At 36.3% G+C, this 14224-nt stretch overlaps 2 protein-coding genes across 2 annotated transcripts in view; one reads left to right on the top strand and one right to left on the bottom strand.

The window, feature by feature from the left end:
- The window catches only part of LOC114481749 (Na(+)/H(+) exchange regulatory cofactor NHE-RF1-like), a 36396-nt gene extending 27725 nt beyond the window's left edge, over positions 1-8671 (bottom strand). Inside the window, exon 1 of the mRNA XM_028476775.1 lies at positions 8085-8671. Within this exon, the coding sequence (XP_028332576.1) occupies positions 8085-8564 (480 nt within the window). The 5' untranslated portion in view covers positions 8565-8671. The remainder of the gene's footprint in view (positions 1-8084) is intronic.
- Positions 8672-11878: 3207 nt separating this feature from the next.
- Positions 11879-14224, top strand: LOC114481757 (forkhead box protein J1-B-like). Its single transcript, XM_028476789.1, has 3 exons — positions 11879-12004; positions 12848-13387; positions 13505-14224. Exons 1-3 carry the CDS (start codon positions 11987-11989, stop codon positions 14192-14194), a joined length of 1248 nt encoding a protein of 415 aa, XP_028332590.1. The 5' UTR covers positions 11879-11986; the 3' UTR covers positions 14195-14224.

The raw sequence follows: 14224 nt of genomic DNA, 5'->3' as shown, positions 1-14224 counted from the left end.
GTCAGAGAATGCGATATTGATCCCAAGCAGCCATTTGAACGGAGCCATTGTTGAACTCCCAGTACACTGAGGTATTCCACTGGGAGGCTGATAACAGAGCTGTGTATCACACCATCACTCAGCCTCTGCCAAGCCTCCCATCAGCCAGGAACCACACTTTAGCCCCTTTGTGATCAACCACCCGTTATCTTTGGCAATCTTTGAACTTTGGTGGTAAACTGGCTCTTTGTACAACAAAAAGAACTTATTCAGCACGACTCAAACTAAAGGAAACAGAAAAACAGATTCCATCACTTCTATCAACAACATCCCATAATGACTGAGACAAATACAATAATGTGTGTTTTATATAATTAGCACTTCCACTACTTCAAGACAATGATAGATTATGTTATTCACAATATCAGTGTTTTCTTATGAACCCTATGTTAAGAAAACCCTGGTTAAACATCAGTTTTCTTTTCAAAATGAGAATAAGATCAAATGTGACTGAATGTCTAGTTCAGTGGTTCTTAATCATAATCATAATTAAACTGTAATTGAGTTTAAATAATGTTTTTTCTAATTGTAATTGTCATTAAAATTTATAAAAATGGTCAATTATAATTTAACGCAAAACTAACTGTGGAACCATGTTACAATTCTATTTGTATGTAGTTAGCAATTATTAAAATATGTTTCATATCAAGCTTTCCCACATTTTACAAAGCTCAGACGCCCACACCAACAATATTAAAACCTATATATTCATTGATTAGGAAGCCTTCAAGGTAATCAAGTAGGGATGCATCGAAATTAAAATTTGTGGCCGAAGCCAAATAAAATATAAACGCTTGGCCTAAATACTGAATATTGAATATGGTTAAGTTTTTCACTATTGTTTTAATAGTGAATAAATAGCCTAGAATGCATTTTTAGACATGTTTTTTTTTTAAAGAAAGTAAATGTTTATTGAATATTTTGACATTTTTTAAATATTCCAGTAGCCTTTGCTTTAAAAAAAAAAAAAAAAAGTTTTTCATTTATATTATTAGCCCTTCAAATAAAACAAAACATGCATTCCAAAAACTAAAGTGCATTAAAGTAGATAAACCCACAACAAATGAATTATTGTCCTTTTGGCACAAGTCTGCTTAGCCACAGTAGATAATAATAATAATAATATAAACCTGGGTCTTATGAAATCTGTTTTATTTTTTCCCAAATTCCGTTTATTTTTTTTTTTTTTTTAGAAATATTTTTTTAAAGAAAATATTAATTTTTAACTCCTGTGAGGAAACAAAATAAATACTAATAATAAAAAAAACCCAAAACATAATTAAACAAAAATGTATGTCAAAATAAAGTACAATTATAAAATAGATATAAGTTGTAGTGACATTGATTATTCTGACTTCTACTTTTTAATTATTTATATGTCATATAAAGTATAAATGTACGAGAACAGCATTAATGTCACCTGATTTGCTCTCAGGGATCACTGATTTACTGAATCTGATCAAGTTTATTGATTAAGTTTTGATCAACTTAGTTTAAATTAACCTAATTAGGAGTCAGTGATGATTTGTGTTGTTTAATGCAGCCAGGACAGGGCGGGGCACCTAATCAATGCTCAACGGAAACATTTCCCCTTAAAAAAAACCTTCTTTGCCCCACGGTGACGGCCTTTCATGCCAATTCTGTCCATTTCCGCTTTTAACCATTTTCATTGGTCGATTTTGTGATTCCGTTAACGCAGATCTGCCTGTATGTCAAGCCCCAAATAAAATGCTTAAGACATCTGCGTCGGACACCGTGTCAGTGAACGTTGTTTGATTGCGTCACACGCAACTATTCGGCCTTGCGTTTAACTCACTCCACCGAAGGCCAAATGTGGCTTTTTTTTTTTGCAATATTAGGCCCAATATATTCGGTGCATCCCTATAATCAAGAGATAGGAAATAATTTATATGATAGATATTTGTTTTTAGTGTAATTTACAGCTGATTTAGGACCTGCTAGCATTAGAGATGCTAACAGAAAGCTAACTTTTATTAGGTTATTTAGTTCAGGCTCAGCAATTGTGATTAATTGTAATTCAACTTTAGTAATTGGGAATGTAATTGTAATTGACTTTCTGAGGATAAAAACATAATTGTAATGTAATTGTAATTGGGAAAAATGCTGGTCACTAATCGTAATTGTATTGTAATTGAACATGTAATTGTAAATGAAAAATGTAATTGACGCCCACCCTGATTGAAGGCACTGGACCATGCAAGCTTCATCAGCGCATTCACCAAATCCTTCAAAATTAGAAAAATCAAATATGATTTCTTAAAAACATTGTTACATATTTCCTTTAGACACACATGGAACCTTAGGCTGAGATTTGGCATTGTTTAAAATGCTTTTCATTTTTATTCAAATGTTTATAAATTAATATTTAGAAATAAAATGTAAAGTTGTTATTGCTATTTATCTTTGAATAAACTAATGCTATTGTGTAACACAGCTTTACATTGTGTCGTGACCCCTGTCCAAAGCTAGAGTACGACTCAACACCAGCCCAAACATCAGGAACTGTCCCGGGCCTCACTCTGGTCCTGCCCCTGCCAAAGCCCTGATACTGACCCACAGGACCCTGGGGGTTTCACCAAAGACCCAGGTAGGAACCACTGGTCTCGAAAATGTAGCAAATGGATGAATTTGTCAAATTTCGTCCATAATCTTGCGCTATGTGTTACAGTTCGACTAGTGATCATGCTATCCTAGGATTGAGTGAGTCGTCAGTTAGCTGTAACTAAAGGTTTTACAAATAAAGTTTTGGGAGCACATTTCTAAGGGATTGTTCTAGTTAAACAGGTGGTTGAGCGTCTAGTAGGGGAGCTAATGCTGCTCTTGTGACGCAATCTAAACCTAAATTAGAGGTTTTGAATAAGCATAAAAATAGTTAACCTGGATTTCTTTAAGTTACCAGTTTGATTTCCACAGCTGTGACATGAAGAATTACCCTCAGACACATCTCATAGACGCCTCTCTGGGTTCGAAGTCTATTCTATAGGATTTTAAAATCAATATGTACATGGTGTTTATAAAAGCATCATAATCATAGAACACACAGAAACATCATGACTTCAGCTAAAGTTACCCCTGAGACTCTAAAGAAGGGTGTTTGCTGGGATCTGAACCACAGCGTGGCAGCTCTACAATCAAACTGATGTTACGTAACATTTCAGTCAAAGGCCCAGACTTTGCCCTGGTTTTAAAAGTCTCAACGTGTTTATGAGCACTTGAGAGATCGAGCTCATAAAAATGTTTCATAACTGAGAGCTACAATCTGTAGTTCTAAAATAAAAGATTAGAGCGCAGCAAAGAAAAACTATTTACAGCTAACCTTCCATTGTTACGTTTCAAGCAAAGTTACTTTAGACACAACAAGTTTGAAAAGGATTTTTCATTTTAATCTAACGAGTCAAAGCCAATCAGACTAAGATGTGGGTTGTAGTGGGAAAAGTGATGATAATCCTCTCAGACAGACTTAGAGACAGGACAAAGGTTCCAGTCTGACAAGCCAAACCTGTAAAGGAATTTAAGAAGAGGAACAACACAGACTTTAGTGACTATATTAAAACAAAAAGTCAATGACATGAGCTGAGTCACTAGTACACGCACACACACACACACACATCTGTTTTTAATCATCTGCTATAAGTAAAAAAAGAAATAATAATAAAATATAAGGCCCTATAAAATACATGTTTATTTTTTTTCAAAATACATGTAATTTCTTTCTACCAAATTCCATGTTTTCTCCATAATTTTTTTTAAATTCTGGGTTTTTTGGGAAATATTAATCTTTTTGTTCATGTCACAGCTGTGGAATCAACTCAAAATCAAAGCTTAAAGACCAGCTTCTGTTTTTATGCTTATTTAACAGATTTCAGCATCACTTTTCCTTTTTCTTTCCTTTTCATCATCTTTTCCTGTTTTAATACTGTACCGACTATTAAACCAAAAACAAAGTTACACAACAACTGCAACTTATATATTTATTTCTGATAGTATATAATTATATATTTCATTTATATTAATTTATTATATAATATATTATTTATTTTCAATATTTATATATTTTCATAGACAGCTCCTTTATCCTTTATATGATTTATACTTTGTGGGAGACATACTGTAGTTAATAGTTTTCACAGCAGATATGATTTGTTTTTAAATTCCGGGATTTAAAAACGGGATTATTTACATTTTTCTTGTTCTCTGTTTATTTTTGATTGTTGATACATTATTTTGTTATTAGAGTATCAAAGAAAGGAAAATAAATGAATATTTAAGACCTATAAGAAGTGTTCATGTGACTTTAATTATTCAATATATAGTGTGAAAATACAGTAAAAAAAGCAAAAATATTCGTGATGATCATAATATCGCAATTAATTCTCTGACAATAATTGTAGCGAGAAAATCTGTAATTGTGACATCTTTAGTACACTTTAAATCTTAATGTACAGATCTATAATGGTGCAGTGTAGGGGTCCAGCATAGCTATAGCAATAATGTGACACAGAAACATGAATCGTGCTGAGTGGAAGTTTAATTGTTTTCACTTGGTGCTCCGTCTCAACCTCTGCTTAGGAGAGGCGTTCAGATATACTGGATTATAAGCCTGGCCGATAAATCGATAACGATATATATCGAAAAGAAAATATGTGAGAGAATGTTTGATAGTTTCACTGAACTCAGTTAGAAAAAACCCAGAAACAACCCGCGACCCAGAACCGCAAGGCATTCTGGGGGATGTAGGCAGATGAACGGCTTGAACTGCTCCAAAGTAGCGGTGTACATTAGCAGTTTCATGTTTCACTGTGGATGTACCGGTGCTTGGTTAAAGACCAGACATCCAACAAAGTGAACCAGTCCAAGATCCTCCGCCAGATCCACCCAGAGAGACAGATGCACGCTGGAAAAGCTAACTAAGCTAAGCTAACCCACGACACATCAGACTGGACTAAGAGCTAACGCTAACCACCGGTGAGACCAAGTTAAAAATACATGGCTTACTGTCATCAAACCATAAATGGCCACTAATTTACGTAGGATAAAAGCTAACATGTCACACGTTGTGTGAAATAAACACATAAAGTTAATTATATTTCATGTGTTCAAACAAAGCTGGTCCCATTAGACAGTAATGTAATTATTGTGATAATTACACCTAAATATCCTGTTAGTTCTGCTCTCAGTAATTAATGATTAAATCATCAAGTCTGATCTGGTTTAATTAAAGACAATCACAGAGATATTTATCAGCCATAACTTTATGTAACTCGTTATCAGATATAAAATAAACTACATTCAGCAGCAGTGGTTTATTTTAAACAGTAAAAACACTATTAGTTATTTTTCATGTGCTTTTTCTTCTTTTATTTTTTTAGAAAATAATTTCATTATAAATGAGGAGAAATAAATGCCAAAATAATTGTACCCATAATATTTTCTTAATAATACCCTGCTGTTGGTTTCATGTCAGAGATGTCAGTTCTTCCACAGGTGTGCACTGATTTATTATTTATAAAATATGTTGCACATTTTCTTTGATTAAGCATTTATTTAATGTCTAGATTTGTACATTCAACAGTTTATTTTTTAATTGAGCTTTTTTAGTTTATTTCCATAGTTTTGTTGACCTCTTTTTAAAATGTTAAAGATTACGTTTAAAATAAAAGTATCTAAATGTTTTTCTTCTAGTCCTTATTTTAAATAGGTGAAAAAATTAAAAATGAAAAATAATCAATATTGGCTGATATGAAACACTTATATCGTGATACATATTTCAGGAATATCGCCCAGCTCTTGCGGAATACATCGACATCGCAGAAATAAGGAAATTAAAATTAAATAGAATAGATAATGTCTAATTGTAATACTTGTAAAATTATTAAGGGTGTAACAATTAATCCATTAGATGAATTGATTTATGTATTTAAACTAGGGCTGGGCGATAAATCAAGATTCAAGATATATCAAGTTTTCTATTTTGTTGATAAAGAAAGTTACAATATCGTCTATATCAATATATATATATATATATATATATATATATATATATATATATTTTTAATACTTTTCTTCATTTGCTGGCGTCTATCTCTAGCTCTCAATGAGCGTTAGGCGGGGGTACACCCTGCACAGGGCGCCAGTCCACCACAGAGCAACACACGTAGAAACACAACCACTCACATTCACTCCTACGGGCAATTTATAGACTCCTCCCACAATCCAAAAACATGACTTAGATTGATTAGAGTGAAGCCGTAGCACTCGGAGGAAACCCATGCAGCACGGGGAGAACATGCAAACTCCTGTGCACATTTATTAGATTTTTTTACACGATTTTTAACTTATTTAGTCAGCCATTGCTCTGTGGTGATACAGCAGTGTGTCATAAACTGTGCATCTCAAGAGTCTTTGTTTTATTGGTGCATTGGTCCCCATGCATAGTTATATATATATATATATTTTTTTTTTTAATTGTAACCCGTTGGTTTACAAATTGATTCTTTCCATTTAAGTATAAAATCATGAGGGCTAGATTTGATCTGATGGAGGCAGGAAGAGCTGTGTTTTTGATTTGTTTTATTGAATTTGGCAATTTAAAAGTGACACATATGTCATCTCATAGGGACAATGTCAAGGATGTGCAGTCGACCTTTTTGGGGCCAAAAAGTCAAGGTCAAAGTCACGTCAAGTGTCAAAAACCAAAATTTATATATTGAGTATTGCCATTCTGGTTCGATTGTATGCATCAAAGCATCATCTCAAGACAAGGGCAACATTTCAAGATGTATATTGAATATTGTGATAAAGCTTGAAAATATCGAGATATTAAAAAAGGCCATATCACCCAGCCCTAGCCACAAATTGTGATACAGTGCTCAGACTGGTACCATTGAACAACATTTCCTTTCAATGCGTGACCTTCACTCAAGGTCATATTTAAGGTCAAGGTCAGTCTTCTGTTTTTCCCATCATTATATAACTTGTCAACAAATCCAGATACAGGTTGTCATTTTTGCATTTTCAGTTTCCAAACATATTCACCTCACGAATACAGCCCTGGCCTAGTTTTGTTTTGTCTTGGTTTCATGGAGAGGCACAGTGTGTCGCTTGTGATTTTGTCTGTCTATTGGAAAAAAATACAAAAATGGTTTGTTTTTAAATTATTATTATTTAACGGAATCCCAAGCTATGGCTTGAGGACCTCTGGGTCCTCTGACCCAAATTTTTTTGATCAATATCGTAACCAAATCTGTTATTCTTTTGCACTAATTAAAAAAACTATTTCTTTTTTCTCTTCTGCTACTCGGCGAAGGCGGTCACATTTTCTCTGCTCCCTCTTTTCCACCCGTATCTGTCCTTGCTGCTGCTTTGTTTTGTCTGATCTTGTAAATCTAATAGGATCCTCTCTTTGCGTCTCATCCAAAACCGGAATTATGGAATTAATCAGGTGCCCCCCCCCCATGCAATCAACCAAATTTATTCGACAAAGACAACGGGGCAGTGGTGAGCTTGCCTGTCCAAACGAGGACGTGGAAGACGTATACATGATGATATGGTAGCAGGCATGCTGCTGATTGGAGCTGGCAGCTTTCAGTCCATATTACGCTGGCAGCTGTTTTGGGAAGGCTGCCAGTCATTTCTGAAAGACGAAGCAGGTCTCTCAACACTCAGACTCATGTGATGAATGAACTCAAAAGAAAGCAGGAAGATACTTTGGAACGTTTACGCAAAATTGAATCTAACTTGGCTCAAAATTGAGCTAGCCTGAATCAAAAACAACCAGCCATCAAAGCTATCCACCGTGATGTTGTGCATTAAGACAAAAAACGTGATCACAATTCAAATTTGATTAATTGTGCAGCCCTACTTGAGGACGTCTGGGGGACCTCAGACCCCAGTTTGAGAACAACTGGAATGCATTCTAATTTATTTTAAACTTAAACTAAAAACAGACTGGAATCTAATGACAAGATTATACTTTAAACTAAACTAAGCATGTTAAAGGTGTGGTTCGTGGCCCATGTCGGTACCTTATTAGAGCTGGAGGCGACACTCAGCCTCCCGGAGCGGTCCGAAGCAGTGTCCCCGTTCTCCTGCAGCCTTGGGCCGGGGCTGGAGCTCCTCCTGCTGCCGTTGCTCCGTGTGTCCCCCCTCTCACTGTCACTGTCCCCCCCGGGCACCGGGACCCCGTCCTCCACGTACTCTCTCCTACACTTCAGGCTGTGTTTCTCCAGCAGAGCCTCGGTCTCCGGGTCCACTACAACCAGCTCCAGAGCACCGGAAGTGGCCCTGATCCGGGCCACGACCTGTTGGTGGCTCTCTCCCTCCACGTCCTCCCCGTTAACGAACACCAGCCGGTCCCCCGCCAGCATCCCGGCCTTGGAAGCGGGGGTGTCGTCCTCCACCAGCCGGATGAACTGGCCCGCCCTGCCCTTCTCCCCGTGCAGGTGGAACCCGTAGCCGCCGGGAGCCCTCTCCATCACACACAGCCTGGGTCTGAGCTTCGACATGGCCGCGGTCCACACTTTAAAACCTTTACCGACCTGTCCGCTAACACTAGTACACACTCAGACACACACCCTGCTACTGCACACTGAGCTCTGCGCACCGCGTGCCACAGTCACTCAGTAAAACCCGGTAAACTTTGTACAGCAGCCTCTCAGCCAATCAGCGGCGAGCAGTAGGACTTATAAAAATACAATCAACAAAGACAATAAAACATGAATAATAGCAACGAAACAACGTAAGTAAGAAATAAATAAATAAAGGAATAAACTCAGAAAGGGAAAAAAAATCAAATAAAAAAAGTAAAAATAAACAAAAAAACAAGAGAAAGTACGTAAGAAAAATAAAATTAGTCAGGCCCGACCATCCGCAGACAAGCTGGAAGGAGTTTTAAATTTTGGAGAAATAGTTGAACAACTTCAAGGATTATTTTCTGTGCAAAAAAAATGCCTATGATTTCCTTTTACCGCTAGGTGGCGCCATGATGATGATGTCATCAGTTTTACCTCCACAATTATGTCATCAGTTCTACCTCCACAGTGATGATGTCACCAGTTCTACCTCCACAGTAATGATGTCATCAGTCCCAGCTGGGAGCAATTACATTCCCCAAAAAAAATTCAAGGGGGCGCTATTGAGTCATTCACATGTGCTATTCCCCCAAAATATCCAATTTTTCGTGTTCGTGGTTAGGCCCTAAAAAATGCAATCACTTTTTTGTAATAATAATAATAATAATAATAATAATAAACCCTGCGACCCTGAAAAACAGGAACAAGTGGGTCTGAAAAGTGGATGGATGCATAATAAAAATGACTTGCATTACAAATAAAGAAAAACAACAAAAAAAAAAAAAAAAAGAGAAAAAAAAATGCAAGATGACAATTATCCCTTTTTTGGACTATTTTTCACACAATACATTTTAAACTTTGAATATGTGTAGATTTATGTCTATGTTGACTGGGAAAAAGTGCAATAAACCACAAAAATAATAATACTAAAGGGTTGTTTTACAAATATCTCAGCAAATACAAAAACATCATAGTTTAACCTTTAAAATTATAAATATGAAAATGTTTTGCAAAACCTTTAAATACTAGAATAAATCAATGTTCAGTGTTCAAAGCTTAGTTTTTGAGAAAAACTTTTCATTCTTATGAGCTGACAAAAATATAACATCAAAGTAAAGAATGTTTAGTGCATGTGTTGTAGCTGTATTATTAAGACTTCCTGTTCATAACGAGGTAAAACCACAATATGTCCATGAGCAGGGGTGCACATGAATATTTGGGTCTGGTGCCAAGGGGATTTAAAAAAATAAAAAAAAAATATATATATACATATATATATATATATATATATATATATTCCATAACCAACTCTGAGGAGGAACTGAAGAAAGGGATGTGTGGATAATTTGATATTTTACTTTATTTTTAATTTGAAAATAAACAGAAGCAGCACAACAACAGGTCTTTGAAGCTTCATATTCTGTGTCAAATGCACATGTGTCAAATTCAAATACATTAAATATTTTGTAAATTACCAACTAATTCAGCTGTAGATATCTCAGGCCCTCCAAACACAAAGATTCAATTAATATCAACAATATTTGCAGAGCTCAGTTTCCAAGCTCTCATATCACATCACAGCAGTCATTTTTGATTTCAAATTTTTTTAAAGAACTCTCAGTTTTTCGAAAATCTGGCAAATTTCCTTCTAATTATCCCATGAAATTTCCCTAAACCCCCCCAAACAAAGGGACATTTAAGTGAAGATCCTGCGGGGACTTAAATTTTCTGTTACTCAGATATGAAGACACAAAGTAAGGAAGCAGAGACCTCTACTGGTATAAAAGTAAATTATACATAAATAATGAATGAAAGCATTTTAACCTGTTTTTTATTGACATTGTTTTTAAACATAATATACCGTATTTTTAGGACTATAAGGCGCACTGGTTTGTTATTATTATTATTATTAAGACGCATTAAGCGAAATAAAATAGTCAGATAAGTCAAACTTTATTCAACTCATTAACAATAACTCTCAACATTGTTCAGGTTTAACACATAAAATACAGAACAATACACTGACTTTTTCAGTTCAGTATGTTGAAGCACAGTAGTTCATTTCATATATAAGGCGCACCTGTTTATAAGGCACACTGTCGATTTTTGAGAAAATTAAAGGATTTTAAGTGCACCATATAGCCTTATAGTATATATATATATATATATATATATATATATATATATATATATATGTAGGAGTATCAGATTGATTATTATATATCAGTGTTAGAGTTGCTCTCTTGCTACTGTAAGACTGTATATTTTCCATGTAGTCACCAACAAAATGAAAACTTTCAAAGTCAATGTAGGATGTTGTTATATTCAATTTAATTGTTTTAATATACAACCAGGGGAACCAAAATATGACATTTAATCCTGAGAGAATATCGCCATCTTCAATACCTCAAAATTCAACAAATCAAATTCAGTTTTTCAAAAATAACTGTTGAAAACACACACATATATATAATCTTTTTTTTTTTCAAAAACATAATCTATATTTTTCCTGGGCAACATGCACTTCACGGCATGCCTGTCAAAAGAAAAGTTTCTTTCAAAATAAAAGAAAAGTCCAAAATTAGAGACTGTAAGTTAATTTATTTTTGACCTGCTGTTCGTGACCCACCGAGTAGAGGTTCACGACCCACTTTTGGGTCCAGACCCACCAGTTATCACTGCTCTAAACCCTTAACATTTATTTTATTTTATTGTTTTTAAATGTTTTAATTTATTTTACTTATTTATTTAATTGTATTTATTTATTTTGTAAAAAGATGACTGGTGAATGTAAGCATGATTATATTCCCATTTTGTTTAAATAAACTGATGTAAATTTCATGAATAAATGTTAAATTCAGCATTGCTCTTAATGACTGAAAGCAGTGTTTACCATGTAAAACATGTTTTTATGTATTCTAGAAGCCATTATTATGCATTATAAATGTATCAAACACTACCCTACGTCTTAAGAGGGCTGTAGTTGTCTTTATTATAATAAATAAGTAGTTATTTTAACATAAGCACCGCTGTTTGGCTCAGTGTAACTAATGCTCACATTGACTTCTACAGATACAAGATTTTTTAACCCCAAAATTACTTTTTTAAAGCTAAAAAACAAAAGTATTAGGGTATTAAGTAGTGCTACAGGAGCCCTGCTCATAATCATGCATTTTTTAAATTTCCCACTAGTGGCAGTTGAGCCAATGTTTACAGGTAGTCATGGTAACGCAGGCTAAAAGATGAAAGCTGATCAGAATCTACCGCAGTGTGAGTTTTGCAGCAGGATCTACAACAGTGACTGACTAAAGGAGGTCTAATATCTTTAAAAGCAGCCCGTAAACATTGACCAGCAGATGTCAGCAGTGATCAAGGTTTGTCACCAACGTTAGAAGTAATATTGTAAACTTTAATGATTAGTTCACTGATATTCCTGAATCAAGCTAGTAAATTTTGCTGGATTTGTAATATTGTAAATATAGTTATTTATTCAGATAAATTCCTGAATCAAGTAAAAAAAAGAAAAAAATACAGTTTGTTTAATAAGATTAAAAATGTAGTTACATATTCAGTTCTAATCCTGTGTGAGAGCTGATATTGTAAAGCACTTTGGAACTACTTTGTTATAAAACTCTACTTAAATCTAATCCATTTTAACATTTACTATTTAGTCAGAATTGTTTTATTTAATATATCATTCCAACAGTGTGGAAACCTTTTTGTGAAACTTTTACTAATTTAATTTATTAAAAACAAACAGTATTGATTCATGTTTAGCATTAATTCAATATAAATGTGAATAAATAAACATATAAATACTGACATATTTAAATTCTATGGAGGCAAATGATGATGTGTAAATTATATTAATGTTTATTTATTGATTGTATTCTGTTGACCTTTGACCATGCAGGTCAAGGTTTCATTTAGTTTTACCTTCATCTTTTTAATGTGTGGAATCTGTTTGTTTCCAGGACATTAAAGCTGTTTATATCTGACTAAAATCTCACTGATGTATTCTGGACCAAACCCATTCACACATTTATACACCAGCAGCAGAACTTTAAAGTTTGTTCTGAGGCTGAATAGGAGTCAAACCCCAGCACAGATATGTCATTTAGACCACAGGGAAGTGATTTATTATGATGTTTAAACAGGAAGTAGGATTTTTTTTTAATTTTGTGTTGATTTTTCCAATCTTTTATTTTCCATGCCAGTTGGAGCATCTTCAGTCTCAAACCAGGATGCCGGTCTTTCCAATGCCTCGAGCCAAAAGGTTTAAGGTGGACAGGTTGGAGATGTACCTGGAGGATCAGGTCCAAGGGTCTGGACCTGCCCCCCTTGATGACACCCTGACCAGCCTCCACTGGCTCCAGGACTTCTCCATCCTCAGCTCAGACCCGGAGTGGCCCAGTGGCCCCGGGTGTCCCTCCTCCCAGGAGCAGCTCTTCCTCAGACGCCTTGGCAACGACTCTCCGTCCAGCCTCGCCGTGGGAGACACCGCAGCCCCCGGGATGGCTCAGTACCTCGGCAGCGACTCCACCGTTGGTCCCCATCCCCGCATCCAGGAGCAGCCCATCCCTCTGGTGGAGGTGGTCTACAAGACTGACCCCAAAGTCAAACCACCTTGTTCTCACGCCTCTCTCATCTGCATGGCCATGCAGGCCAGCAAACAGCCCAAAGTCACTGTGTCCGACATCTTTAAGTGGATAACAGAGAACTTCTGCTACTACAAACACGCAGAACCCAGCTGGAAGGTAAGTGACACCCACTTTTATTATTTGAGTATCCATCTCCCTTCATTTCTCATCACTTACTCATATTTGCTCAATGGCTTTGTAATAAATCTTGGTTTTATTGTGTCTTTGTTACAGAACTCTATTCGTCAAACCTTGTCCCGCAACAAGTGCTTCAGGAAGGTCCCCAAACAAAAAGACGAGCCCAGCAAGGGAGGTTTCTGGCAGATTGACCCAGAGTATGCAGACATGTTCGTCAACGGCATCTTCAAAGGCAGGACCAGAACGCTGAGGAGGAACAACGGTTTTCAGCGCAATCAGGACACTGCAAGAACTTCTGCTAATGAAGATGTGACTCCTGAACAAAAGCCCCTGTTGTCCACTAAACCAGACTCCATGAGGGTAGACATTCTGGCAGCAGCGTTGGAGGAAGTTCTCGGTGGTGATTGTAGCACCTTGGAAGATTCTGACCTCAACGCTGCTCTGAGGTCCCTGGAATGTGAGATGGAGGGGATGCAGGAACCAATAGGAGAGCTGGGAAGGTGGTGGGGAGACGTGATGAACCAGCAGCTGTCCTACGGCTACATGGACCTGTGTGTCACCACCACGAACGGCACAGGGAACGTAGCAGAGCTCCAGACGCCTCAGCACTATCTGTACCAGCATCAGGACCATCTCAATGAGTCCTCGGTGTCGGGGGAAGGGGCGGAGGTCAAAGTGGACACAGTGACCGTACCCCCAACCCTGGATCCAGACTTTGGTCTGAGTGAGGGCTTCTTCACAGCTACCTGTGACCATCCACCACCACCAACACTGACTGTCCTATAACAATCCTCCGACCTCATTACTTTACTCAAT

The sequence above is a fragment of the Gouania willdenowi genome, chromosome 19 (assembly GCF_900634775.1).
Source record: "Gouania willdenowi chromosome 19, fGouWil2.1, whole genome shotgun sequence".
Taxonomy (NCBI): Eukaryota; Metazoa; Chordata; class Actinopteri; order Blenniiformes; family Gobiesocidae; genus Gouania; species Gouania willdenowi.
The sequence above is the reverse complement of the archived record's forward strand: the minus strand, read 5'-3'. Positions and strand labels throughout refer to the sequence as shown.